The sequence below is a fragment of the Uranotaenia lowii genome, chromosome 2, assembly GCF_029784155.1.
Source record: "Uranotaenia lowii strain MFRU-FL chromosome 2, ASM2978415v1, whole genome shotgun sequence".
In the NCBI taxonomy this organism is placed as follows: domain Eukaryota; kingdom Metazoa; phylum Arthropoda; class Insecta; order Diptera; family Culicidae; genus Uranotaenia; species Uranotaenia lowii.
The window spans coordinates 120,786,308-120,813,718 of NC_073692.1; the positions used below are offsets into that span (position 1 = coordinate 120,786,308).

At 37.3% G+C, this 27,411-nt stretch overlaps 1 protein-coding gene across 1 annotated transcript; it reads right to left on the reverse strand.

The window, feature by feature from the left end:
• Positions 1-338: 338 nt before the first annotated feature.
• LOC129748179 (probable nuclear hormone receptor HR38) lies at positions 339-25,585 on the reverse strand. Its single transcript, XM_055742686.1, has 5 exons — positions 25,558-25,585; positions 25,149-25,480; positions 4,984-5,886; positions 3,816-4,920; positions 339-1,047 (listed from the first exon to the last, which is right to left on the reverse strand). Exons 1-5 carry the CDS (start codon positions 25,568-25,570, stop codon positions 791-793), a joined length of 2,610 nt encoding a protein of 869 aa, XP_055598661.1. The 5' UTR covers positions 25,571-25,585; the 3' UTR covers positions 339-790.
• Positions 25,586-27,411: the final 1,826 nt, after the last annotated feature.

Consider the following 27,411-nt stretch of genomic DNA (forward strand, 5'->3'; position numbering starts at 1 on the left):
AACGGATTAAGCTTAATGCTGGATTCTGAAAGAATATCATCCACATGAGTGAGTATAGCTTTGTTGCTCTGTCATTAACAATACTATAATTTGAAGAGGACTTTAGGATCTAATCTCAGACGTGTGAAGATCAAAGTCAAAAACCGATATCATTCTGAATTAAATTTGAAACTGTCATTCGGTACATCAATTCAAAATGCACAGCAACATAAATTTTGCAAGTTCAAATTGAAACAGATAAGTTAAAATCACATCAATTAGGAATACCAAATTAGAATGAGTTAAATTATGGAGTACTAAGAAACTTTAGATCACGTCTTAGTTCGTTCATAAAATTATTGTATTCATGCTTATGGTTATGTACTTATGATAATAGATTTAGCTGATTTCCTCCAGATTTGGGAAAATATCAATTATATCTCGTCTTCACAATGTTGATTATATTTTCCCACCTCTAATTGAATGCATCAGCATCAACATTCACCTTACCCAATAAAACACCTAAAACAGAAGTGACATTCCATAGCGATGATTTGTGTTGTGACAGTTATACTTATCCTAAATATTCTTGAAATTTCTTAAAGTAAAATTTCAACTACGCTCTCATTCTGAAAATAATAATACATTCCACTCAATCTCGCATTCCCGATCTTCGATGTTCCCTATAAGGTCGAAAGTGAAAATGATAGCTTCCTAAAAATTCTCATCTCAATTGAACTCAGTTTAAGTCTTTCTTTAGCTAGCTTTCTTGTTGTAAGTACTACTGTGTCCGTGAATCTTTGCCGAACGCTTAGAACGGCAAACTGGCGAGAAACATGTTCTCGATCAGCGGCGGTGCCGGTACGAGATCCTCCAGCTTCAGGTAGAATATCCGCTGCAGCCCCTGGACGCTGAGCGATCGCAGCTCTGGCAGTTTGCCGAGCAGCCGGTTGAAGTAGTGCGGCTTCCGCTGCGCCTCCGAGTTGTAGGTGACGTGGTCCCGCAGGCTGCCGATGATCTTCATCTGCAGCTGTTCGACCTTCTTCGGTTCTCGCAGCCCGTAACGATCTGAGGGTTAAGAAAAAATAGTTGCAGATTTTTAGAACGTAAAATATTGTGTTTGTGACGGTTGGGAGTGAAGACTCCATATGAAAATCCCAAGCATCTATTCAAACTCCTTTAAATTTTGAAAGTAAAGTTGTATGAAGGAATAATAGAGTGTTAGAAGCAGTTAAGGGTATTTAAATCAGAATCCTGCGAAGATTCCCTTTTAGAAAGCAACAAAACCAAGATAAAAATTTCAAAATTTTAATTCAATTTTTTGTGTGCAAAGGATTGAAATAAAGAGATACTTTTGATACCCCTTGCCTACTTTTCCTCAAAATGCTTATACCCTAACTGTAGGCACCCTGCCGTAGCTATCTATGCAGAGATGACAATGTGCCTGATTTTTCTAGATTTGGCTGATTTTTCAAGGATCAGCCTGACAACCTGGTAAGCCATTGAGATCCCCCGATTTTTTTAAAATATGCCTGATTTTTAAAAATATGCCTGATTTTGGCTGATTTTTGCGAATGTGATGAAAATGGGTAGTAGGGAACTGGATTAGGTACCATTGCTGAAGTGAAAAAGTGAATATGTGGCTGAATCAAAGCAATCGAAAGATTCCCTTTAATTCTTATTTAAAAAAGGGAATTAAATGGAATCTTTCGATTGCTTTTATTCAGTAGAACTATTCAATGAAGTAGGCTCACAACACATGTTAGAGTGAATATGTGGAGCGATGACCAAGAAAAAAGGTCATCACGTTGAGCGAAATTTCCGTTACTTTAACGTAGCCTGATTTTTATTTCATCAGTTCCCAGATGTTTAAAAAAAAAATTGGCAACCATGTACCTATGAATGAGAAACTGAGAAACAAAATTCTCACCTATAGTCAGATCCCTGTAACGTTACACGATTTGTCTATGTATTGTGTGACCAACATCTTTTAAATAAATGTTTGTGAATCTCGTTTTCAAGCTTTTTTCCTCAGATTTAAGCTTTTTTTACCTTGAGAGCATAGGAAATGAAAGCTTAAATCTGAGGAAAAAAGCTTAAATCTGTCAAAAAAGGGGGGTGGGGAGGGAAAGGGAAATCTGAAAGATGTGCTACAAACGGTTTGAATAACATTGCCGGGATGTGGTGGAGCACATCTCTCAGATTTCCCCTTTTTTCCCCTTTTTTGACAGATTTAAGCTTTCATCTCCTATGTTCTCAAGGTAAAATAAGCTTTAATCTGAGGAAAAAAGCTTAAAAACGAGATTCACGAAAACTAATTTAAAAGATGTTAGTAACACGATAGATAGACAAATCGTGTAACGTTGCAGGGATCTGTCTCCAATGCTCTCAAGACAAAAAAGCTTAAATCTGAGGAAAACAAAGCCTCAAAACGAGCTTCACTAACACTTAGCAATAGATGCACATCCCGGCAATGTTATTCAAACCGCGTGGAGCACATCTCTCAGATTTCCCCGTTTTCCCCTTTTTTTTGACAGATTTAAGTTTTTTTCCTCAGATTTAAGCTTTCATCTTCTATGCTCTTAAGGTAAAAAAAAGCTTAAATCTGAGGAAAAAAACTTAAAAACGAGATTCACGAACACTTCTTTAAAAGATGTTGGTCACACGATACAAAGACAAATCGTGTAACGTTACAGGGATCTGGGTATCGTGTGACCAACATCTTTTAACTAAGTCTTGGTGAATCTCGTTAAGCTTTTTTTCCTCAGATTTAAGCTTTTTTCTATTGGCGCACTAATGCCAGCGTACGGCAACGTTATACAAACCGTGTGGAGCACATCTCTCAGATTTAAGCTTATTTTGTCAGATTTAACCTTTTTTCCTCAGATTCAAGCTTTCATCTCCTATGCTCTCAAGGCAAAAAATGCTTAAATCTGAGGAAAAAAAGCTTAAATCTGAGGAAAAAAAGCTTAAATCTGAGAGATGTGCTTCACACGGATTCTATAGCATCGCAGGGGTCCTGGATAATGTCTGTCTATCCACCTTTCTTTAATAAAGCATGAATCATCCAAAATCTAGACGCACTGTTTATTATACCACAGCGCTCCTAGTTGTCGGATCTGGAATGTTTTGACAGTACTTTGTTTTGGAATGTTTCCTCTACCAGTGGTGAAAATTTCATTACAATTCGTATTGTTTCAGAAAAGTTACACGTGATAGAAGCCGCGAGACGAAAATAAATTTTGGACACCCACGTCAAAAATCCGACATGCACGGGTTCAAAAATCGTGAAATCGTTAAAAATGTTCAAATCTACCGTGTGCAGCGTTTTTAAACGTTTCCGTAAGATGCGTACAATCGATCGGCAGGTTGATACCAAGCGTCATAATGGAACTAAGGATCGGAAACTGCATTTGAAAGTGTTGAGAACGATCAAGGTAAACCCAGAGCAGTCGGACTATCACATCGCCAGGAAATTCAATGCCGACCGGTGCACCGTCAAAAGGATTCGTCTGAACGAAGGAATACGATCTTATCGGGCCAGTTAGCAACCAATATGAACATTGAAGCAGAATGTAGTAGCCAAAGGACGTGCCTGGAAGTTATACGGTAGTAAAATAATTTTAACTTATTTCTAGCAGAGCCTTTAAGCATACTTGCAGATTCTTATAAAACTTTTATATTGTTCCATCGACATTAGACCAACCACCAGAGTTTGACCATTGCAAGATTTTATCGAACTAATATCAAACCTGTTAATAGTCAAAGCTAGTTTCTCATGCTGGGCTTACTAATGGAGTTTTCGCGTAGGTACAAACTAATCGCCGAAAACTTACCGGTAACGAGGGTCAACGCACAGAGACACGCGAAGGCAGATATGTCGATCTCCATCGAGTGCAGGCTTTTGCTGAACTCGAGTATGGCGTTCAGCCAGTCGCCGAACGATCGCTGGCACTGGTGCTTGTGCAGCACCACTCCGTTGCAGAATGTCATCTTGGTGTCGTCGATACGGGCCCGGTACGACAGCCGCAGCACGAACAGTTCCAACGAGGCGGACTGGAACAGAAGCTCCTGGTCGTCGGGGCTGAGATCACTGAATCCGGGTAGTTTGTCGGCGAACTGTTTGATCACATCCACCGAGGTTGTGAGGAGATTGTAGAACTGCTGCACCTTTTCCGCTTCGGAAATGATGGGTTCATGCTGGCCGGGCTCCCGGTACTGGCTGTAGTCGAGACTGGCGAGATCGGGTGTAGTGTCGACGTGAGCTCGTACCAAGGCGGTAATCATGGAGACGGGTGGACTTGGAGGAGATTCTTGCGGGGATTTCGGTTTGGAGGGTAGCCGTCCTCGTCTGCCTTTGAGCGAATCGGTGCGAACCACTTCCTTGACCATACCGACAACCAGACATTTTTGGAATCGACAGAATTGGCATCGGTTGCGCCGTCGCTTGTCAACCGGGCAGGCTTTATCGGCGAGGCAAACGTATTTGGAGCCCTTTTGTACGGTGCGTTTGAAGAAACCTTTGCACCCTTCGCAGGTTCTTACGCCGTAGTGCTGACAGGCTGCCGTGTCGCCACAGACGGCGCACATCTGAGATGGGCTTTGAGGGGTGGTACCACGTGGCACGGGAGTCACACAAGGGACTCCAACGGCGGCGGCGGCTGCAGCAGCCGCAGCAACTTCGTTGTTGTTGATCGTGTTGGGATTATTGTTGTTGATGTAGCTCGGTGAGCTGGAAGCTGAGCTGGACGCACTTGGTAAAGCCGAGTACTTGTAAATGCCCGCTCGTGGCGGTTTTGGGCTTTCGCTACTGGAGGTGGATTCCGAGCGTTGAAGCGGCAGAGAAGCCCGACGGTAACAGGTCGTGGAAACGTGAAGCTCGGCAATAGTTGGGAATGGTGGCAAGGAGTAGGTGTCCTGGGGAGTTACGGCGCCGTAGTTCTGCGGAACGGAATCTATTAGTGGATCGGGCGTGGGGAGCGGTGGTTTCGGTGCAAGACTTACCGCTGCGTGTTGTTCGTAGGATGGTGTGTAGAATGTTCCACCCGACGAGGGATTGGCAAAGTGTGCCGTCGGAGCAGCGGCATGTTGGGTGTACTCATAATGGCCCTGGTGGACCGCTCCGTGATGCCCGTAACTGTGATGACCGTAGCCCACCGTTTGATGATGTGGTGAGGCGGCGATTTTGAAGCAATCTTCGTCCATTTTTAAACCGAAACTTGCCAGTTGGTTGTATTTGATGGGATAAGTCTCCTGGAAGCTAGGTAGAATTGCACTGAGACCGCTGCCACTGGGTTCTTCTGTGGACGGATTTGGTCGAGGGCCGGTTCTTGATTGTTGATGGATAAGTTGTAAGGGGTTCTGTTGAAGCTGAGGATGACGGGCACTGCTCGCCAACACTGGGTCGCTGCTAGAGCGTAAGGATAAAAGCCCAAGTTCCTCGGTTGACGATGTTTCAAGTATAAGATCTTGATCCGGTTCAGTCGTTTGGGAGCGGGACGGACCTGGTGTGTTGAATGGATCCGGAAGGTCGGTAAGACTGGGTTCTACTTTGAGTAATGCAGTTGGGATACTATCGGTAGAGCCACCAAATGAAGTATGATTATCTTCTAGTCCTACGAGAGTGTCACTGGAGCTGTTTGAATGTTGGGTTTGATCGAGATACGACTCAGTAGAAACGGATTCTGCCGGAGTGTGGGCTTGCGGAGATTCAAAAAGTTCGGCAAACTTGTCTAGTTGATGGGTGGAGGATAGCAGTCCAGACACCAGTTGGTGGTGCTGTTGACTTGTCGGTTGCTGATCGTGAGGGGGACCAAAGTTGTCCAATTGATGGTACGATTGTTCCGGGTGGTTTTGCTGTTGCGATAGCAAATAATCAAACGAAGAAATGGAACTAAAAGAAGATGCCTGAAAAAAAGAGGGAAAATGGATTAACATATAATTTGTGATAAAGGGGCGTGGTTTGAAGAGCGCGCGCGCCTATCGTGTCACTCTACATACAAAAATGTAACAACAATCATACACATCTGAGAATGTAGGGTTTTTTTTTATCATCCAACCAGCACCCTACAAACGTAGTAGCATCGCACCAGTAGTTTGAATGGATATTAAACAGACCATCCTACCGAGTAGGTACGGTGATTTCGTTGATGATACTGTTTTCCACACCAAACGTTACGGCCGCATGGCGCCTGGCACCCTTCAGAGACGCTCGATGAAGGTGGCTATATGTAGGCATGATGGTCGTTTTCCACATGACTGACCGAGCATTGAAATGTGTGAAAATATCAAAAGTCAGCTTGTGATTGGGCCCCAGCAGGCAGGCACCCACTTTAGGAATGGACTGTGATAACTAATGGATTTCCCCTTCGAAGTTATGGATCACAATGGGATGCGATTTCTTTGAAGAAAAGCAAGGTTTGAATACTTTTGCTAGGATAAATTTCAATCAATTTTGATATTTCAGATAAATATATAATAAATTTTGAATATAATTTTTAAGATTTAGACTTTGTGACTAAAACAAGAGCTATCTTTATTGCGATCCTAGTCAGCGCGTATTCATTAATTTATTATTTCAGAAGCTTCATAGTTCACGGTTTCAATCAACCAGTAAGTGGTTATCATAGCTGAAGTTTTCGCTATGTTGATGTCGAAAAGGAGGAAAAAAACTAGACACATATGGCTAGATAATCGATTAGGCTAGCACTGTGAGCTGTCTTCATAAACGATGTTAGCTTCATCATGTCTAGCGATAAAGTACAATAGAGTATGTGACCGGGAGGTCACATATTTCAAGTTAGAGTTGACTGTTTTGACACCTCGAAGAAATCAATTTTGAGTAAAGTGAATCTGTTATCAGCACTTTTCTATCTGATAAGTATTTCTCGTATCCCGTAGCTAGGCCGGCTCAAAATTTCATTAAAGATTGTCACTTGTTGGACTATGAACTTTTCCAATAGAAAGTTTGTTACGAGAGACCAGTAGTAGAGGTTTGAAAACCACAAAAAAAGCTTCATTGTTATTTACTTTTCGCCAAACGTCGTGTGTGTTCCTTGGGCTAACCTAAGCCCAACTTTGAATACAAGTGATCTTCCTTCGATAGACACATCCATAAATCCATTCTGCACCGTCTACGATGCGCAGATTCATCATAAACCATGCTGCACGTCCTACCGTGCGATGGATGCAACATACCCTTATCGGTTGCATCTAGTGGGAGTTTATCAACTGCATTTAGGCAACCGGGCTCGTTTTCCTTCCACCAAATCTACATCAGCCCACACTGGGAAGTCCTACCATGCGCTCTGTGCGCTTCCTGCATGTAAATTGCAGACCGTTTGTGCATAAATAACCGCGCATAAAAGAAAGCCACTTAAAAACCAATAAAATTATATTTTCCATACGCTCCCTCGTTTTTTTTTTGGTTTGGCGAAATGCACGATAAATTCAATCTTTCTCCCAGCAAAGCCTCGTGACCGACCAAGAAGTTATCTGGCAACATCTGCACCGTAAAAACGTCAATCATCATCGCCGATCGAGGACTTTTTGGCCGCCAAGTCGACTTGACCCACGACCACCAAAACGAAAAAAAAACCGAACTAACCTAGGGGTGGCCGTTAATGCAACGCGAAAAAAGCTTATCACACTTTTCGCCCATTTCATCAATAAAACATTAAAGTGAACTGAACGCGCGCGCCAAATCCAACTGAGACTGCGCAAGATTCTCCCACGCAGTTTTCGGGGGGAAAGACATCGTTTATTTGGTGAGGGATTGGCTCGGGTTGTTGTGATGAACTTGCGATGCGGAAATTGATCTTCTTCGATCATCGTCGTCTGATGAAAAGGTGAACGATCATCATCCAATCGCATGGCATCGACGCTTGGGTGACATTTTGTTTTCGTGAAGCTTATTTGAAGAAATGATTTTTCATAGATTTCTCTTCCAATTTATCAGTACTTTTAGATGTGAATTTTAAAAATACAAACGAGGCCCTCAGAGTCAAAGAGGTATAAGTACAAAAATGATCGATTTAGCGTTAACAATTTTCCGTGTTTCAAACTAAATTTGGTGATTTTTTTTTCAGATTTTTGGAATTTGATTAATTTACTTTTATGTTCGAAAAAGATACTAATTTTCCAGAAATATATATGAAAAATGGCCAAACAAAACAACTTCAAAGCGTGTATCCTCGAGCTGAAATTAGCTTTTATGCACTCCTACCCCTTCGGTCAGAGGCTCCAAATTGATCGATTGAATCTTCTTAACAAAATCTCGTTTTCATATTGTATGTAAGTTTGGTTAATTATATTTTATTAAAACGCCCAATTTATACAGAGAAGACCTCCAAACACTGGATTCAAAAACAGTGTCGAATTCCCCACCCAATTGCAGGAAATGAGTGGACAGAAACCGAAAACCAAGAGCACTCTACCTATTGGTAAATTTCGGTAGTGCCAATTTTGCTGTGGTATGGTTGGGAAGGTATTTTGAAAATTCAATTCCTCTCATAGAGTTAAGAGCAGGTTGTGGTATTCGAATCGAAGAAATAAAAAGTTATGTGAAAGATGTGAAAGCCTTGCGATTATTAGTTACCAAGGACGGCCAGTGGAAGAAAAAATGACCCTCATGAAATTTTTGATTACCAGCTGTGAAGGAATGAAGCGAACTGTAATGAGAACAACCTAAATGAATTGAAAGGTGAAATAAAAAATAATTATTCTTTTAAGCAAAAAAAAATCTAATGTTTATTTTAACACTCATACACCAAGCTGAATGACTGCGTGTTTTCAATGTCAATGCTTAAAAGAAAAGCATACAAAAATATCTAAATCCGTGTTTTAAATGAACAACACGTTCCTTTAAAGTGTCCCACATTGAGTTGCATCACAGAAACAACACTATAAAAATAATATATTAGACCGATTCTTTTCAAACTTTCAGAAAATCTTATACAACAAAATGATGGCGTTTATATGTACGTACACGATTCACTCCTACAGGGATCATCCGATTTACATGTAATTTTTGTTGTTGTGTTAGTCTGTGCTGTGTTGTCACGAGAAGCAGAACACGACGAAAAGATTATTCCGACTAGGTATATTTTTGTGGAATTCGATTATTAATTTCTAGTGTTCGTATCAAATTTAAGTCATGGTACCCAATTTTTATAATTCTCGCTTTCATTACATAGCAAAAAAATGTAACGATGGCCGATGTAATTTTTGAAGATGTAAGCCGATCAAATATTAATTTATGTTTTAATATCACATCGATATTATGTACACAACTTGAACAGGTTAGGGCTAGGTGGGGTATTTATGAACAAAAATTCTCAGTTTTTCATACTATCAGCTCAAACAAGTAGCTCTTTTATGTTGAAATTCTGGAAAGTAACCAAAAATGAATGACTGGTTTCCTTCTTCATTTTAAGATTTTTTTCTAATTTTTAAGTTGCAGCTTGTGGGCGTAAAACGTTTGTTCATAATTGCGCCGTATGTTAATAATTACCCCCTTGTCTATAGGGTAATTATGAACACTATAACGATTCTTGTTACGTGCTGACTTTTGATATTGGCTTTGTTCCTAGATTGATGTCACATCTAAACAGTGCATTGTAATGAGATTTGATGATTTTTCAAATTTAGTATTGAGAAGTTACAGGTTATTTTCAGTTTTTCATACCTGGGAGGCATCTTTTCATATAATCACAGATCCACAATTCTAAAAAAATATAAAGTAATGTTTTAGGCTTATTTTCAAGATTTGGATGGTTATCGTAATTTTGAAGGTAAAAAGTAAATTTTAATCATGAACCAATGCTGAGAAAACACGTGTTCATAATTACCCCGCATCTTGAAAAGTATGCAGTGCATGGGTGGAAATTTTTTTCAACAAAAACTCATATCACACCACATGGAGCATCATTTATCAAACGTAAAACTTTCAAAAACGACATTTTATCTCCATTCACATTGACGAGGGAACGATTTTCGTTTCTCAGAGACATAAATTTTATTAATAACAGTAACTTCAAAATTTATACAGTGACGTTTGCAAGTTATAACTGAAACTTATCAATAGAATGACAGACTATCACATTTGATCAGTTTTGAGACCCTCTTATGGCCCTAACGGCGCTTACGGCGTTTGTTCGGAATTACCCCTTGTTTAACTACACAGTGTAATATCACAACCTAATATGAAGTATCACATCAAGTAGCCAATGTTTATCTTATTGGACGTTGAAACAAATTTTCATATAAAAAAGTTAGAAAAAGATTGCGGAGCTCAGAAGGGTTTGTTCTTCTGGTAAGTCATACCAATTATCATAGAAAATCATAGCAAAACTATTTATCCTAATTTTTTTTTCATTATTTGTCATTTTGAAGGAAAATGGGCTCGATGCATTCGTTGAACAAAATGATCCGGAGACTTGACACAGCTGGATGTGAAGGTGAGTATTTTTTCCATTCTTTTACCCTCTCTGTAAACTTTTTCTATAAATTGTTACAGAAATGAAGTGATAAGGTTTGCAATCACCTAGTGCCATGGTCATCCAAGGGACATCCATTTATAAGTAGATAAGGAATCTCATCGATCAGTATTCTCAGCTTGACTCAGTACAAAGATTGGCCGAATGAGGAATATCGCTGCAACGTTTCATCGTGATGATTATTATCAGGAATCCAGTTCCTTATACGGAAAAGCTGTTAATGATCTAGAAATTTAGTAGATTCTGCACTGTGCAACTGTCTGGATATGGTTGTTGCAAGTGCATTCATTCTTAAAATTTTAGTCGGATTGCATAAAAAAGTGCTTCGTATCCGTAAAACTTAAACAGAAAAATTTAGGTAATTGATAATATAGTAAGAAAAGAGATTATGAATAGACAATAATTGACTTAAAATCAAGCTTGTGAATATTTTTTTCGAAAAATTGAATCTTGGTTTTAATATGATAACGATACCTCATCATTATATCTACATGCAAGGATCAACTCAAATTTTAATTTTAAAACAAAAATATTGATCCATATCTCGGAAAAAATTGAAACAGCTATCAAGTGAAAGTAAAATAATTAAAATAATAACTTTAAATGAAAACGGCTTACGATTTCATCGAAAGCTGTTGGTACATAATTTACGCGCTCGAATTTGTCTACTACGATACATTTAGTGTATATTTTCTTGTACATCAGAATGATGTAATATAAAGTACCATTTGCGACTCAACTATGAGCATTTTTTTGACGTGATATCACAAGACTTTTTTTAGGCTGTGTACGTCTTATGAAACAAAATTTAAACATAGAGTTATATTACTAAAAACTTCAAAAACTGACATGAACTAATCGCAACTTATTTCCATTTAGAATGGAAAATCAGGAAACGTTAGAAAAACAACACTTTTTTTTTCTTTTCATGCTTGGATGCTTAAATCCAAAAAAGATTTAGAATATAAAATAGGTTAACTTTGATGAACTTAAACTCAAAACTTGATCCAGAACCAGAAGTTAGAAACAGGCTTTGAATCAATAACATCTTCATAGAAGCTTGGAAAATAAATAAAATTAGTCTCAAGAAAAATATGATCCAAGATTAAAAAAAAAAAGAGATGAAACCCATATATCAATACTAAGAAGAAAAAAAGAACAAATTTAGATAATATGTACTACTAAACATTGGTTTATATTCAAATGTTAGAAACAATGAAAAATAATCGACGCGACAATCAAGTTGCCTAAATCACAGAAACACCTATAATTTAACAGAATTTTGAGAAAATTTTCATCACAGAATTTGTGTCACTGAACACAGAAGTTTGGAAATATTCACAGATTTCAAAGATTTTTTTTAGTTTTGTGCCATTTTCAATTTTTTATAACATACATGATAGGTAATGGTGGATAGGTAAAAAAAAACCATTATTGAATTTCTGGGTTAAATCAAACAATGTCAGAATTTTCTTCCGCAAAAACACAGTAATTTTTGGACAATCTTGACTACAATTATCATTTCTTCGAATATAAGTAAAAATGATTACAGGGAAAAGGAATAAAAAAAAATATTTACATAGTGAAAAACAACGAACTGATGCAATGATTATATTAAATATGGAAGCTGAAATGAACGTATTCCTCGATTTATATGCTACTGTCTCTACCCCACTTGGGGTTAAAAAAATTGCTGTTTAAAGTTGATAGTAACAAATCCGAACTTCTTTTTCTTTTTCTTTGATTCAGTTTTGGTAATATAATTTCACAGAAATATTACGAAAATAGTCCGTAAACTGTTCCGATTCACCTGATTTTACGCTACCAATCCAGTTCAATGATCTTAAATAATATTTTACTTGGTCTACTTGAATGATCATTATATTTGTGAAAATTCAAGGGCTCGGCAAAGTTTGATGGATCAGAAATCAATACTTTTTAATCTAAATTCATTCAAAAGTTTTTAAAAATTGCAGACTAGAGCTTCAATAATTTCTTATAAATGTTTTTGCCAAGATTATATAAATCAACGAACTCACGGGCAGCTTTTTGCGAATTGTTTATTTCATCCTATGGTTAAACAGTTTTCAAATAAGCAATCGAAAACGCCTAAATTGAAAAAAAAAATTGAAATAATTTTTTTGTACAACAACCAATAGCTTTTCTCTGGTATAAGTTAGGTTTGTGGTTTGTTATCATAAAATGTACTTCAAAAATCAAGGAATATTTGAAATTCCAAGATTTATTTTTTCGTTCATCTCTGATAATTTTTGAATGAAAAATCTTAGATTGCTGTTACAAATTTCCATTCTAAACTAAAACTTGTTGCGCTAATTCAGGATTGAATGAATCGCCCCTTAAATTTTTATTTCTTTTTCTGGCAGTAAAAACAACTAAAAAAGAAGTTATGGGAGGTGTAAAATAAATGAATTATAAATTTCCATGCACAGCATGCAGCGGTTTCGTAGCCATTCACTGCTCTTAAGTTATAAAAAGAAAGCTTGAAAGAAGCAAGTGAGGAAATGAAATTGGTACGGTAAAACGGGGTTTCAACTTTGATCAACGTGAAATTTTGCCACAAAATCATCAATAACAAAGTCTAAAGTTAAAATATCTAAAAACTGTTTTTCTTCGCTTAAAAAATGCATGTTGAGTTTCTAATTGGGTAAAACTTGGTTTGTTTTTGAAAATTTCAAATGTAAGTAAAAATGTTATTTCAAAATCTTCAAATATCTATTTTTTGAAGGCTTGCAAACAAACACCCTTCCTGATGAAATCAAAGCGTTTAGAAGCAGAGGATTGATTTATGTGACAGATCAACTTTTTCCCTTAGTGAATTTATAGTTTTGGTGTAGGTTTTGTTGTTTTTTAGGTAAATTTTTGATATTTAAAAAATAGGCACGTTTTCCAAGAGTAAGCCAGTCTAGGACAAAAGGTTGGAAACCCTATCAAATGGTAAAGTTTGAAAGTAAAAGTTGAAGGGGAAAAGTGCGAGGGCCTAGAGAATTTAATGAAGACAAAATTTCATTTTTTTTTCTAATTAAAGTTTTATAAGTAAAGTTAAAAAATTTAGCCCCTTAGTATATGCAGCATCATGGTCCATCTTTCGATTTAATTGTTGTTCGGCTTTAACACACGAACTGGCTTAGTTCATCAATTACTAGCATTTGTAATTATTATGAAGGTGTTTTGTATTCTTTTTGATCAAGAATACTCGTTAAAACAGTCAAAATAGAGACTGATCAATGTTACCCTAAAGCATCGAATTCTAAACAAAGACGAAATCGATTTTCAAATCAAATTTAAAGTAGTCTAATAAATTTCTGCATCCATGTTTTACGTTCATAGGAGTCCAACATATTTATGAAACATGAATCATTCCCCGTAACAGAAAAAATAATCGAGAAATATTGGAAAAAGTGATCAATTCTACCCCGTTTTACGGTAATGAGTTTGTTTAATTCATTTGTGAATTATTTACTAATGAAGAATCAGTTTAAGTTAAAGAATTCTGTGCTTTAAGATATAAACAAAATTTGAATAAAGATGATCTGAACCATTTTATTCCTATTTGAGTTGTTAAGTTATTCAACCATATTTATTTGCATTCGTGAACTTTCCCAGTATAGATCCTACAACTCGTCAGTTGTTGATACAAGTTTAGCATATTTCATGAAGTTTTGCTTTCTGAACTTTCAGAGGAGAGGCCTTCCCTTTTCCTAGTGGGCCACTGCCGGAAATCGACGATTATTCGAAATTGAAAACGACAGTGAAACTAAGGCTCATCTGTTCAACTGTTAGCTATTTGTGGTGAGGAGAGCTTCGATCCAAAAACTGAAAAGCGCAACCATTCAAAATTTGTATGGAGAAACAAAAAGGCAACCAAGAAGACCCTTCTCGTAGTCTGTAACAGGGTGGAAGAGTCCGATAGAGACAAAGCAAAACAACAAACGGCGCATATGTTGTGCTGAGACTTCGAACTACGGAGACGTCTGATCGACCGAAACCGTCATCGACCGGGAACCACCCGCTGAGTTTGTTTGCTGTCTTTTGCGCGATTCTGCCCCCTGCGCGCCCTGCCTTAATCAGGCTCTCTGGCTGGGTACATACTTCTTCTGCTTAGACTCCGGGCGAGGATGAAAAAAAAAGGTTTCGGTTGCGCCTTTCGGTGGGTATCATCTTCCTGGGCGATTTGGCTGCAGGTGAACTAGAAGGCTGCGCGCGCGGTGAATGTTGTTATGCGATAGATGTAGGTTTTGACTCTCTTCTATCGGTTGAAGGCAGGCAACAGCAAAAAAAGGGGATCGTTCCCGTGTAGTCATCACCCAGGATATTGACTGAGCCAACCATAGGAAATCTTCAAATGACCTACCAATCGAGCAGTGCAATCTAATAGAGTGCGGAGATCGATAGCAAAGATAATGCGCGAATCGGATTGTTCGGCAGTTTTTTCCTGCTGGAAATATATTTCTTTACCCCCGAGAGAATCAAGATACAGCCTGATTGCTTTCTACTGGCATTTGTGCTGGATCGAAACGGGTATTATTAAATTTGAATAATAACCAGTAAAATTGAATGCACTTCTTTCGGGAAACGTTTACCGGATTTCCTAGTTGGTGGTACATATATTCTGAAGTAAGTAATTGATTTACCGTATACATTCCTTAAACACTTGAAGGTTCAACCTCTGTTTAGTTTCACTAAAGCCCAAACTTGAAAAAAGTGGGAACGTCAGATCTCGGATCTTAGGGGATAGTGATGAGGCTTGATCCCTGGGGTGACTTGATTCCTTGCACAAAATGTGACTAAGAAGCTTTGCGAACAGGGCAATAACAAAAAGCCAAATAAAAGTAGTTTCGAAATAAAAAAAACACAACATGTGACATGTGATTTAGGAATATTTGCCTTCTATCAATAATAAACCGAACACCAACACATATAGAATCCCAATAAAACAAAATGTTTCCTCGAAGAGATTCCTCTAACTTAACACTAGGCGTACATCTTTCGAGGTTATGGTGGCTAATCTTTCAAATGCTGAAAACCACGAACCCAAAGAAAGTAAACTTTGTATGCAGCGAGCAAGATTTGATTTCATTACCGTTAGCTTAGAAGACTCGAAAGCTATGCTCTACGCCACGGACGCACAGTGGTCCAAACTCCAGAAAAGCTGTCCGAAAGTTGATTTTTGAGGCGCTCAAAATTATTATATCCAAGTATTTCATTGTATTCCAGCATTTTCAGACTACATGAAACCATGAAAATTATAATCATAAGCTTACCCGTGTACGAGTTCTCAAAGAAATGCTAAGAAAAGTATGAATATTTTTTGAAAATTTCGTGTAATTTTATACCGTTCCATTTCTTAAAATTTGGCCACTGTTAACGATTGCTTATTAAAACCAATAAATGCACAACCTATGATATTCAGGGATTGCTAATCTCTAATCGCTAACTGAAAAGTGATCAGAAAACAGTTATTTCTGACCCTATTACACAAAATATAGTTTAGATGATTATTACATGTAAAGATGCACACATGCTTGACAATATTTTAAATCAAGTGAAAACTTTAATGGATTCAATGGTTTATAAATAATTTGTTGAACTTTTTCATACCATTTTTTATGATTTCGATAGTATTATTTCAATATGGTCTACAGTTTTCTTAATATAAAAAGAGGAATGCACAAGTGGCACTGGAAACGATTCTACACGGTTTTGTCACGATTTTTCTTTTCATTTGTATAGAAATCTCAATCGAAATTAGGTTATCTGACAATTTTAAAAAAATTTAATGGTTTTTCATGAAAAAGTTCACGTATTAAATTGTATTAACTTAAATTTATGAAATACAAATAACACCCTCGAACCGTTCAAATACCAATATTTTTACTTTTTTTTTGTTTCGATTATAGTCGTTTTACCATCTTTATGGCATTCGCGACTTTATCAACGTTGCAGTTGGCGGATCGTTATTGAAAAACTTATCCGGTACAACTGTGTTCGATGTTTACTCTTGGGCTCGAACACGTGGACATCGGCTCATAAGACAACAGACTTGCCAACTGAGCTATATCACAAGCCCTTCCAATATTTTTACGTTGAGTTGATAAAAGGGGAAAAATAATAGTAAAAAAAAATAAAATAAAATGCGACTTTATTTTTGTTTGGTTATCACAAACATGAAAACTAAAACAAAATATTTTTAGTTGTTCAACATAACTAAATAGGTTGGCAGGTTACAGCTGTTTGAATTTTAACGACCTACCTTAAATATGGTAGGTTTAAAAATGATATTTATATTTGCTCAAGGCTCAAACTTAACATTTCTAGGCAGTTAATCGATCTTTAAATCTTCTACAAATGTTTGTTGACAACGAATTTCTTGTAAACAATAATTTTTTTATTGAAATTTACATTTTCAAAAATAAAACATGCTGTAGGTGATGTTGAGAAATTTTTGTTGGTATTGCAAAATATGTTATTTTTCTCCAATTTAAAAAAAAAAGTCAAGGGAAAGATTGTAAAAAATGGAAATTTTATTTACCTATTTCTGTAATTCGATGGAGTACCCCGAGGTACGATATTATCGAACATTTGAATAGATCGCCCAGGATTAACTCCGGAAGAAATCTTTCGCCTTTCATATCGATTCATCCAACAAAACGCCATTGTCACGGTTTCCAATAAAATCAGATAAGGTGTGCTGCTCCAAGCGCGGATCTCCCGAGATATAGTTTGATTATGTTTTTTTTTGTCTGTTTACTCTCTCGTGATCGTCTATTTTCCATATCGGAAAATATCGCCGCAATACTTCAGCTTGAGCTGAACGGTCTGCCCTGAAGACCGCTGCTGGAGTCAATCCGGGGAAGAGGTGTTGCACTCACTATTCAAATGAACCGCCTCCAACAGTCCGAAAAATTGGCGAAGCTAAACCAAACTCTCGATTCACAGATGGAAGATATGGATTCAGTTCGCGTCCCGCTTCAATCATTTTCTACCAGCATCCTCCCTCCCTTCTGAACTTAACTGCTGTATTAGCATCAGCTAGCATCTTTCTTCGAGGAGACAAAGAAACCCCCATAAAATTCAATGTGTCGAAATGCAAATTTCATCTAGCATCGTTCCTCCTAATCGGCGCTGTCAATAGAGTGACTAACTGACTCTTATATCGTGTGCATTATAGGTATACTCTAGGCTCCAATAGGCCAAAGTTGCCGAACATTATAGCCACATTATGGATTCCTATTGTCACTATGCGGTCTAATTTATCTTTTAAGGATGATGATGTGTTTTGGTCGATCGGAGAGAATAAATTTTTCTGCAAGGTAAAAACGACGAACCCAAGCCTCGTCACGTGGGCTGGAGAAAATTGGCAACAAGTCATAAAACTCGACCATTAAACGACACTACGACGACGACGTTTGCGCCTAGCATTGTGGATGGGAAGAGCCGAATGAGATTCGGTAATAAAATCCCATCATTTGATATCGAATCAAACATCAGGCATAGCGTAGGGGTTACTGTTCTGGGTGAACCACTTTCTCAAGGTAGGTATAATGAAATTATCGGAATCAGATTTTCCTGGGGTGATAAAACAGAATTTTTTTTTACTCTTTTGAACTAATATTAAGTTATTAGAAATTTTAAATATAAATATGTAGGTACAGAAAAATTAGGTTCAGATATAGAAATTGGTCTCACATCGCAACTAAAAAGTTGCAGTTATTTTAACCAAAAGCCTAATTTTATTCAAATCAAAATAAGGATCGATTGCGTAAAGTTTTATACAAGGAAAATGGTGTCTGCGACGTAGATTAAAGATTCGTAGGATAAAACAGCGTGTACATCTTATTTCAATGCTTCAAATGTTTTCAGAATGCGTGCAAAGGAGTAAAGGCTTGTAGAGTAATTCATGATAAATCTGTAAAGTCTTATTATGTTTGATATGAGTGTTCACCAAGCGATGTCTCCTTTTAATCAAATTATTTTTTTTATTGGTTATCATTCGAAGCCATCGACGTTGGTGTAAGATAAAGGATGATCCTAAGTTGCAGTCAATTAACAAAAATGTTTAAACTTACACTTAAATTCGCAGGATGAAGCTGTAGAACGATGAATTACACAACGCTACAAAATTCATGTATTCATAGGTGCATAGAATTTAAGAATCAAGTTTGACTAATTTTGGAGCATTGATTCCAAAGTTACATTCAGTTTTTTTTATCACCTTTTAATTTCTAAACAACTTCTAAAAATTAATAAAAATCTATTGAAGGATTTTTTTTTCAATTCTTGACAAAACTTACAAAGATAAAAAAAAAGGTTTTAATTCAATGATTAACCGATGAAGATTGACAATGAAGACCGCGAGAGAACAAAACACTTGAGAAAAAAGTTATAAGAGTTTGAATTTTGATTATTTTTTTCCAATTCAGCAAAAGACGAGCAATTTGATCAAAATTTCAGGAGCATTTTCAACCCAATTGAATCGTAGATATTCTCAACATCTTGAGAAGGTTGCTGCAGTTTCAAGGAAACAAACTTAGAAAAAAGACTTTAACATAATGGTCAAAGTTTTCATTTACGTAAATTTCATTTACGTTGATGTTTGTATTATAAGTTACTAGCTTCATTGATAAAATATTTGAAAAAGTCCCAGCTATGATGGTTTTAATCTGTGGAAAAAATTACAAATTATATCTTAGATTTCATAAGAAGATGAACAAAACGACAATGTAAAAACGAATTCTTACTTGCAATCTACTCCAATATTGATTTTTACTAATTTAACTTGTTAATGCAAAGTGTTGTTTAAAAACAACACAAAACATTCATAGTAATTGGAAAGAGCATACGAGTGGTAAAACATTTCTCTATTCACCAGTTGGCCTTTAAAGAAATGTGCGGCAAAGTTGTTAGGCGGAAAATTTAATAAAATTTTACAAAACACGTTAGAATACTTCAATTCATAGGAGAAAGCAAACTCATGATAATTTTTCAGAACAAACCATGATTTTTTTCCATACAAACGTATATAATAATCCAGATTAACGCATGTAAACTTTATTATTATTAAAATCATAATACTTCTGACCTCCAATGCTGGAAAATCCAAAAAAAAGACCACGAATTTACTCAGTCTTATGAGCGTCTTGTTAAGTTCCTCCAACTGATTTTTTGTTGTTTAAATCAAGAAAAGAGGTAGTGAAGTGGGATGCAGCAAACAACGTCCAGGTGGAACCCAAGTACATGAATTCGCATAAAATGCCAAAAATTGTTCTCGTTAAGAATGCAATTTTGTTTTGTGAATAGTCACAATAAGTCCCGCGAAGTATTGTATGAAAAGTAGTCATGCAATACCTCGCTTAGCACCCAGCAGTGATGTCAATTGAATTTATTGTTTTTCAATGCCAAAAAACATACCCCTGTTAAACAGCTTGCAACTTTTTTGTCTAATAAGATACGAATTTACGGATCTCAAAAAAGTTGTTTCGCAGAAAATTTCCCTTAAAGATTTTATGAATTGGTACAAAATCCATGAGCAAGCTTGGTTCCACAGAACAAACAAAAATTATGGTGAATTTTCAGTACAAAATATTCAATTATCCCATACAAACATAAAAGTTTAAATTTACTCATGTAAACGTTACTTAAAAATTCTTCAAAAAATCATGGATCAGTTTTGAACCAAAGCGGAGCTTTATAGACTCCAGGGTTTGAGAAGTTCAAAAATGACTCCAAATCGACTCGGTCTAATGGTACATGTTGTTAAATCGTTCGTGGAGCTATAATTCGAATAAAAGCGAAGATGATCGATTCAATGAAGGCCTCAAAGCTTGAGGGTTTAATATGGCGCGATTCAAACTTTTCGTTTGGAGAAGTGGTAAAAAAGGTCATTTTTTCTACCTGGTTTGACAAGGAAGAAATAAAAAGGAACCAAAACTCATGTCAACAAGGTAAAAAAAGCTTAAACTATCAGAAGACGGTGGTCAAATCGTGCGCAAGAAACTTGGACAGCTAGCGGATGAAATCTCAAAAATCTCTTAAATGGACTGCAATACGTACTTTTTAGCGTGCCCCTGGTAGCTCTCCAGCCAGAAATTCTTTTTATAATTATTATTTATTGGTGTCCTTGACTGTATTCATACAGACTCAGTTATAACTGAATCTTAAATTAGGTTAAAAAGTCGGTCCGGAGTAGTGCACGCGTTTTTTTTCTCGTCCGTCGAAATTTTTAGAAAATCGAGTGTTTATGGTGAAATTATATTGGGAATTAACAAAATAAAGCCTTGGGAGTGTTGATAAAAGATGCCTTAAAGTGGACAAGTCAAATCTTGGGGTGGACCCATTGGATAAAAATGGAAAATCCAAAGGTGATCGAAAATGGACGGTTTGTTTTTTGTGTCGACGTCGTCTTTGCTCTTCGATTTGGTTTTTCCGCGTGGTTTGATTATGGGTGATTTTCTAGTGTTCAATGTGTCGCTTATCATTGCAATATTGTGAATATTATTTGTGAATTTTTCCAAAGACAACTGTGACAGGGAATATGGAAAAATTATAATAAATTGGATAAGTAGTGTTGTGAGTTTTCAATCTGTGCTTTGGCACGATGCATTTGTTCAGCTTGCTGCGACCAAATTTTTTCTTTTGGTCGTTCATTCTTGTGCGTATGTGGTTTGTGGAAGGCCGGCGGGCCCGTTTGATAATCAATATCCAAGTGCTGAAAATGGCTTGAAACTGTACTAAGTTTTAGATTTTAGGGGGGAATCATTGATAGTTGAGTGTGATCGTCAAGAGTGGCAAGATGAATATTTTGAGCCGCGTTCCACTAAAGCCCTGTACGGAACTGAAAATCATTGAGAGCAGAATGGAAAGAGAAATCCACCATCAATTAACACAGGCCAGATGTTTTACTTTTATTTGGTGAGTTCGTTCCATGATGTTTATTTTACTAACATGAAGTTAAATAAGGGTTAGATTATGAGTGTTCCCATCCTTTATTCTCCAGATTTAGGTTTCATTTGAATATTATCGACTGCAGGGAATCGATTCCTGAAATTTCTGGCTCAGCGATTTCCAGAACATTGTTCATTCATGGTTGAGTGTGCTTCATTATCATGTGTTTCATTTTTACCGATAGTTTGTTTGTGTGAAACATTCTTCCAAGAAGTTCAATTTTTAGCTTTGGTGACCAGGACACAATTGTACCATTTCAAAGTTTTGAATTTGGAGATTATTATTATAGTTTATTTATTTCTATTATAAGGGTTAATTTTTAAAAAATCTTTCGAGTTCGTAACATACCTCGAAGGGTTTTATGTTCTTATAATATTTTCCTATTCTCTTTTTTATTTTCAAGAGCGAGTAAAGGCGCTTTATCCTTGGTCGATAACCAGAAATGATTGTACATCAAAATCCAAAACAATTGAATGAAAATAAAAAATCTCAGAATTTTAAAATCGTTATATTTGTTACATCACTTCTACAAAATGCATTTAGTCTAATGTTTTGTGATTTCTGTGTACAAAATGAATCATTTCCAGTCATTGAAGAGGAACCCCTGTGATTTGTGGAGTTACTTCAAATAACGCGTGGTATTTCCATCAAGGAGCATTTTTCTTAGCATGCTTCCAACGATAATGCCCTTCGAAACGTATGGTACTGGTGGTCCACGTTTCTTCTGTTCCTGTGTTCCAGATGTCTCTGCGTTCTCTGCTCCATGGTAGGCCCAAACATTTTATGTTTTTCATCATTTTAATGTTTTTATGTTAAAATGATAAAAAGCATGAACAAAGACAAGAAGAATAGTAACTCACTTTTATTATTCTTTGGGACTCAGACATAAGTTCTGGCTGTGGAAGTACGATTAGTGATTAGTGATTAGTGAATCTTAAATTAGGTTAAAAAGTCGGCTTAACATAAGATTTCATTACGAATTGAGCATTTAAATTTTGTTTGGATACATTGAAGTCGAAAAACTGAGAAACATCGCTAAAAACTTGGAAGCATCGCTGTAGTGGAAGATTTTGGAGAAAGACTTTTCTGCTTCTTGGTAAAACGAAGAGGGTCGTAGTTGTCGTGCTGGAACGTGTAGGTTCAAAAAATGAAGCAGTTGCGGGCAATCGATAATATTCGTAATGATATCGATAACAAATCATAGACGAACATTCGTTGTAGATAAGTTCTGCTTTGGCTTAGAGACGTCAACGATAGTAGACCACATCTTTCGGAATAAGGTGGCAATCGAACGGGACCTCGCCAGGGCAGACGACGCAATGCGAAACGGAGAAATCTTTTTTGGACCCTCTACGGCGCATTCCAAGACACTGCGTAAGAGCGAACAGAACACAACTTTTGGAGCATAAGAGTCTGTTTCTACCGGTTCCGAAGTTTCGGACTTAGATTCAAAAAATCAAGTCTAGGTTTAATTTCCGTTTAATAACCCGAACAGGTTACTAATTGAATAAACTTTATTGCAAGCGACAACGGGATTGATACGGAACTGATAAGTACAATAGGTACAACTGCGCGCGTTTGATACTACAGACCAAATTGAATTGTTTTTATTCTCCGCTTTGTGCGGATGTTCGGTCTTCCAGCGAAGTGACCTAAGTTTTCGTTTCATTACATAGAATGCGCGCTTTCTTCGTGAGACATGCAAATTTGGTGTGGCGCGAGTACACCCAAAACTGTGCCGACTAATATTTTGTGCGAACAGTGTCTTTTAAACTGGCAGTATTTCGGCGAAAGAATCCGAACAAAGCAAAAGCCTTTGCTTTTGTTGTTGTCATATGCTGAGCAAAAGAGATATTTTGATCCAATGTTACTCCAAGCTCTTTTTTCATGGTTGTTCTTTCTAGTTTAGTGTCGTGACACATGCAGTCGAAGGTAACTGTAGCTCTGGTTCTGAAAAAGCTCATACATTTACACTTTTCGGCATTCATTTTCGTTTCATTTGTTCCACACCAGGAAAGTAACTTTTCGATATCCTCTTGAAGCGCTGCGCAACCCACAATTGAGTCAATGACTCTGTAGAATTTCAGATCATCAGCATACAGAACTCATCAATTGAGAAGGGTTGCCAAGTCATTCACAAAAAGCACGAAAATTAACGGTCCCATGTGACTTCCTTGTGGGACTCAAAACGGCATATCGAGCACTGAAGAATGTGTTACACGGATGTTGATAAAGCCTCGAAGATTCATCAGATACGAGTGCAGCCATCTAGTTGCCCATGTAGGAAAACCATAGCGCTCTAGTTTCATCAAAGCAATGTTGTGGGATACAGGGTCGAAAGCATTCGCGAAGTCGATGTAGATATACTCTATCTGCTTTTTCTTATCAGTTGCGGTGTGTAATTCATTAACATAACACATAAGGTTAATCACAGTGAAATTCGGTTATAATCGGAGTAGCTGCAGTAAAAAACCTTTCATATATCAAAACATCAAAAACTTTGGAAGAAACAGTAAAGAACTGATATTGATCTTTAGTTCTTAACAAGATGAGCGTTTCCAGACTAATGAATTGGAGATATTGCAGCCATTTTCCAAAGGCTTGGAAAAACATATTCAGTTCTCGATCGGTTCAATATCTTACTAAGCGGTGTGGCAAGAGAGGTTGCGAGTTTTGATGCCAACGACGGCGGAATTTCATCGCGACCGGGCCCTTTTGACGAGTCTTACTAATATCCTGGGCAGTAAAATGAAGCAGTGGCAGTCTTATGTGATAGTTTGATAGAGTATCAAAATAGATATCAGCACAGTTTCGAGTTTGAAGACTATACACGCTGCTAAATATCTTGGCATACATATCAGCGAACTCTTTGACGCTTTCCAACCTGCGATCTCGAAACGACACAGACGATGGTACGGTGTTTGGTAAGACGGCGACCCTTGACATATTTCCAGAAAGTAGAGTGATCTTGTTTATCGTTGCGTTCAATTTTTAAGATGTGTCTCGATAAGTAGGCTTTGTTTTGATTCGCCTTATTTTGGAAGTAACGATTTTGTTTTAGTGTTGCACTAGATCTACCTTCTACCTTCGTCATATATTCGATTAACTAGAAAATTCTTTGTTATTTCAAAAAACAAACTCAAATGAATAGAGAAAGTCATCAAAAATAGCCATGATTTAGAACAGAAGTGATTCATAGTTTGCAATAAATACGGCGCACGTGGAGCGATGCATTTCTTAATTTGAAGGTACATGTATCGAAAACAACTTGATCGATTGCACATGTGAAACTTTCTTTTGATCTATGCATATAGCAGCTATTCACAAAAGATAGTGTTGCATGTTTAGGGTATTGTTCTCTAAATATATCAAATGTAACCTCAAGAAGATACGAGAAACAATTTTCTGTGAAATACAGTTTAAGGCAAACTAAAATTATGTAGTAAGAAAAGTGACTATGACAGAATAGAAGAGATGTTGCCAATTTTGGTATCGAAGGTGACGAGTTTATCAACCTGGTTTGAGTTCAATAAGTTGGATCGATAAAGGTGAGTTGATAGCTTTCATTGACCCATTTATGTTAAACAGTTACAGATGTCTTCAATTTGGTTTAAGCATCACGGAATATTTGGTGCCTTCCTCAAATTGTTCATGTATTTTTGGCTCTTCAAACCAGCATTCTCAAAGGAATTTCTCATAAAACCAACTCACCTGTGGCTGCAGCAGTAACATGCTGGTGTTGCTGCTACCGCTCTCGATCGTTCCGGCCCGTTCGTCCGATTCCTTCCGCAGCGGCTGGGACGACGACTCGCGAAGGTTCTGCTTCTCTACGGCTGTTCTGGTGCCCGATAACCTGACGGCACTGTTGCTGTTGTTGTTGTTTGCGGTAGAAGGTCTCGCAGCAACTGCCGTCGTTGTAGTCGCCGTCGACAAAGTTGTAGCAGATCCTGCAGATACTACAGCTGCAGGGATTGTCGACGATTGGATACCGCTTGGTGGTGGTACCGGTGAGGTTACAACTTGCTGCAGAAGTTGTTGAGCACCTGTAGGGGAAAAGAGAAAAATAGTTTGGTTAGAGTTATCTTCGAACGATGAATCACTGCGTGGCTGCTGGATGTACCATAATAGATCATAATTCACGTGGGAAGATCTGCTTTGATGGATTTCCTCGGTCTTTAAAACACTTTATCCAATTGGCGAGTTATATACAACGAACAGAATCAATCTACATAATTTAACAACCGATCACTGACAGCTACGATCACTACTGCGAAGAATCGGGCAGCTCGTGGAACGATCGCTCAATATTCTAATTCATACCCAATAAATCTTCTCGGACGCCTTTCAGTAGACCACCAATATCGATAACGCGCCTTATTTTAATAGTATTTTATTACATCACATAATCACAGTAAATCTCTTTTGTCGAGATCCGTACCGGGCCCCAAAAACCGATGTCGTTCCGCGAGCTGAGAAGAAATTTGAATAAGACTACCGCTGACAGTTGGACCCGGCACAAGTCGGTCCTTGGCCAGCCAGTCAGCGGATTGGAAATTTTGTCGATGGGAGTGGCCCAAATCGGCTCTCCTGCTCAGCCACCGTGCGCACACCGAGTAGTGAATCTCCCTTGCTTGACAGCAGTTTGCCATTATTTTTATAACTATTAGAATTTCCATATACCCGTTGCGCGATTCGTAAACACCGCGATGTGTCATATCGTCCATCATCTTCTTCGGCCGGGCAACCTTCCCTCTGAAGCAATCAGGGTCCTCGTCGTCGGTAGCGTTGAGGCGCTTTTTTCTCCTCCGTTGATTTCGCGGTGGGTCGGGCAGGTGTTACGAATATAGTAATAATAATAGTCCGCGCAAAGGGTGTGAGTGTCTGTCTGTAGCTAGCTGCCGATTGCGATTTTCACGCTCATTCTGTCGCGTTGCTATTTTTCTCCCTTTATATTGCTGAACGGCTAGAATGAATTATTCCGATAGAACTCAGGTCCGTTTAGTGTTGACTATCTAGGAATCAAGCGGGGAGGGGAGCGAGCGAGGGTTTGTTTTGGTTATGATAAATAGGCGTTTTGATCGCTATCGCTATAGATAGGCAACTCCGTGTCGAGTAAATATAGGAATATAAAAGCTTCTCCCTTTGGAGCTATAAAAATCAGTGATATTTAGCGAGTTCATTATCTATGGCGAAGTTATCGATGTCGGCTTCTGGCTAGCAGCTACAGGAGGAAATTTATTTTCAGATGGGCCAAGAAGCACAAAACATGTGTCTTTCATTTGAAAATCCATTGCTGAAAAATAAACACCATAGGAGTTGATCCTGACTGAATTTTAGATTTGAAACGAAGTGAAACGATGCGGGGAAAAAATAATAGCGTTCCTTAAACCTGTTATCTATATTTGGAAGGAAAAATTGGAATATTTCATATGACAAATCTGTTGTTGAATTTCACTTTAAAAATTTTGAATCTGCAGTCAAGTTACATCACACAAGGTGACAATAATTCGGTGTTTGAATAACTGATTTCCAAGGAATCCGACGTCCTGTGCTGAAATATAGACTTGAAATTTGTCTGATGCTGTTTTATTCAGAAGATCATAAACATTAAGTGACATAAAAGTTCAAACGATAAAATACAGATCATAACTGAAATAGAACTATTTTTTTACTATTAACGCTGACTAGGCTTAAGATTCTGTCAAATGGATATACCCAAGTACCAAAAAGTAGCGTTCAAAGCTATCATTTGGCATTATAGAGGGTACCAATGTATATTGAAGGCATTATCTCTCATAAACCTAGTTTCGACCTTTCAGAATAGTTGATTTAAAAAAAATATGTTTAATTACTAACCGTTCAATTACTAACCGTTGGTTATACATTTGGAACTTTTCAATTTAATTAGCCAGCTTTTTCAAATTGAAAAATATAAATTTTATAATTTTGGTGATTAGAAAAAACTTTAAATTTC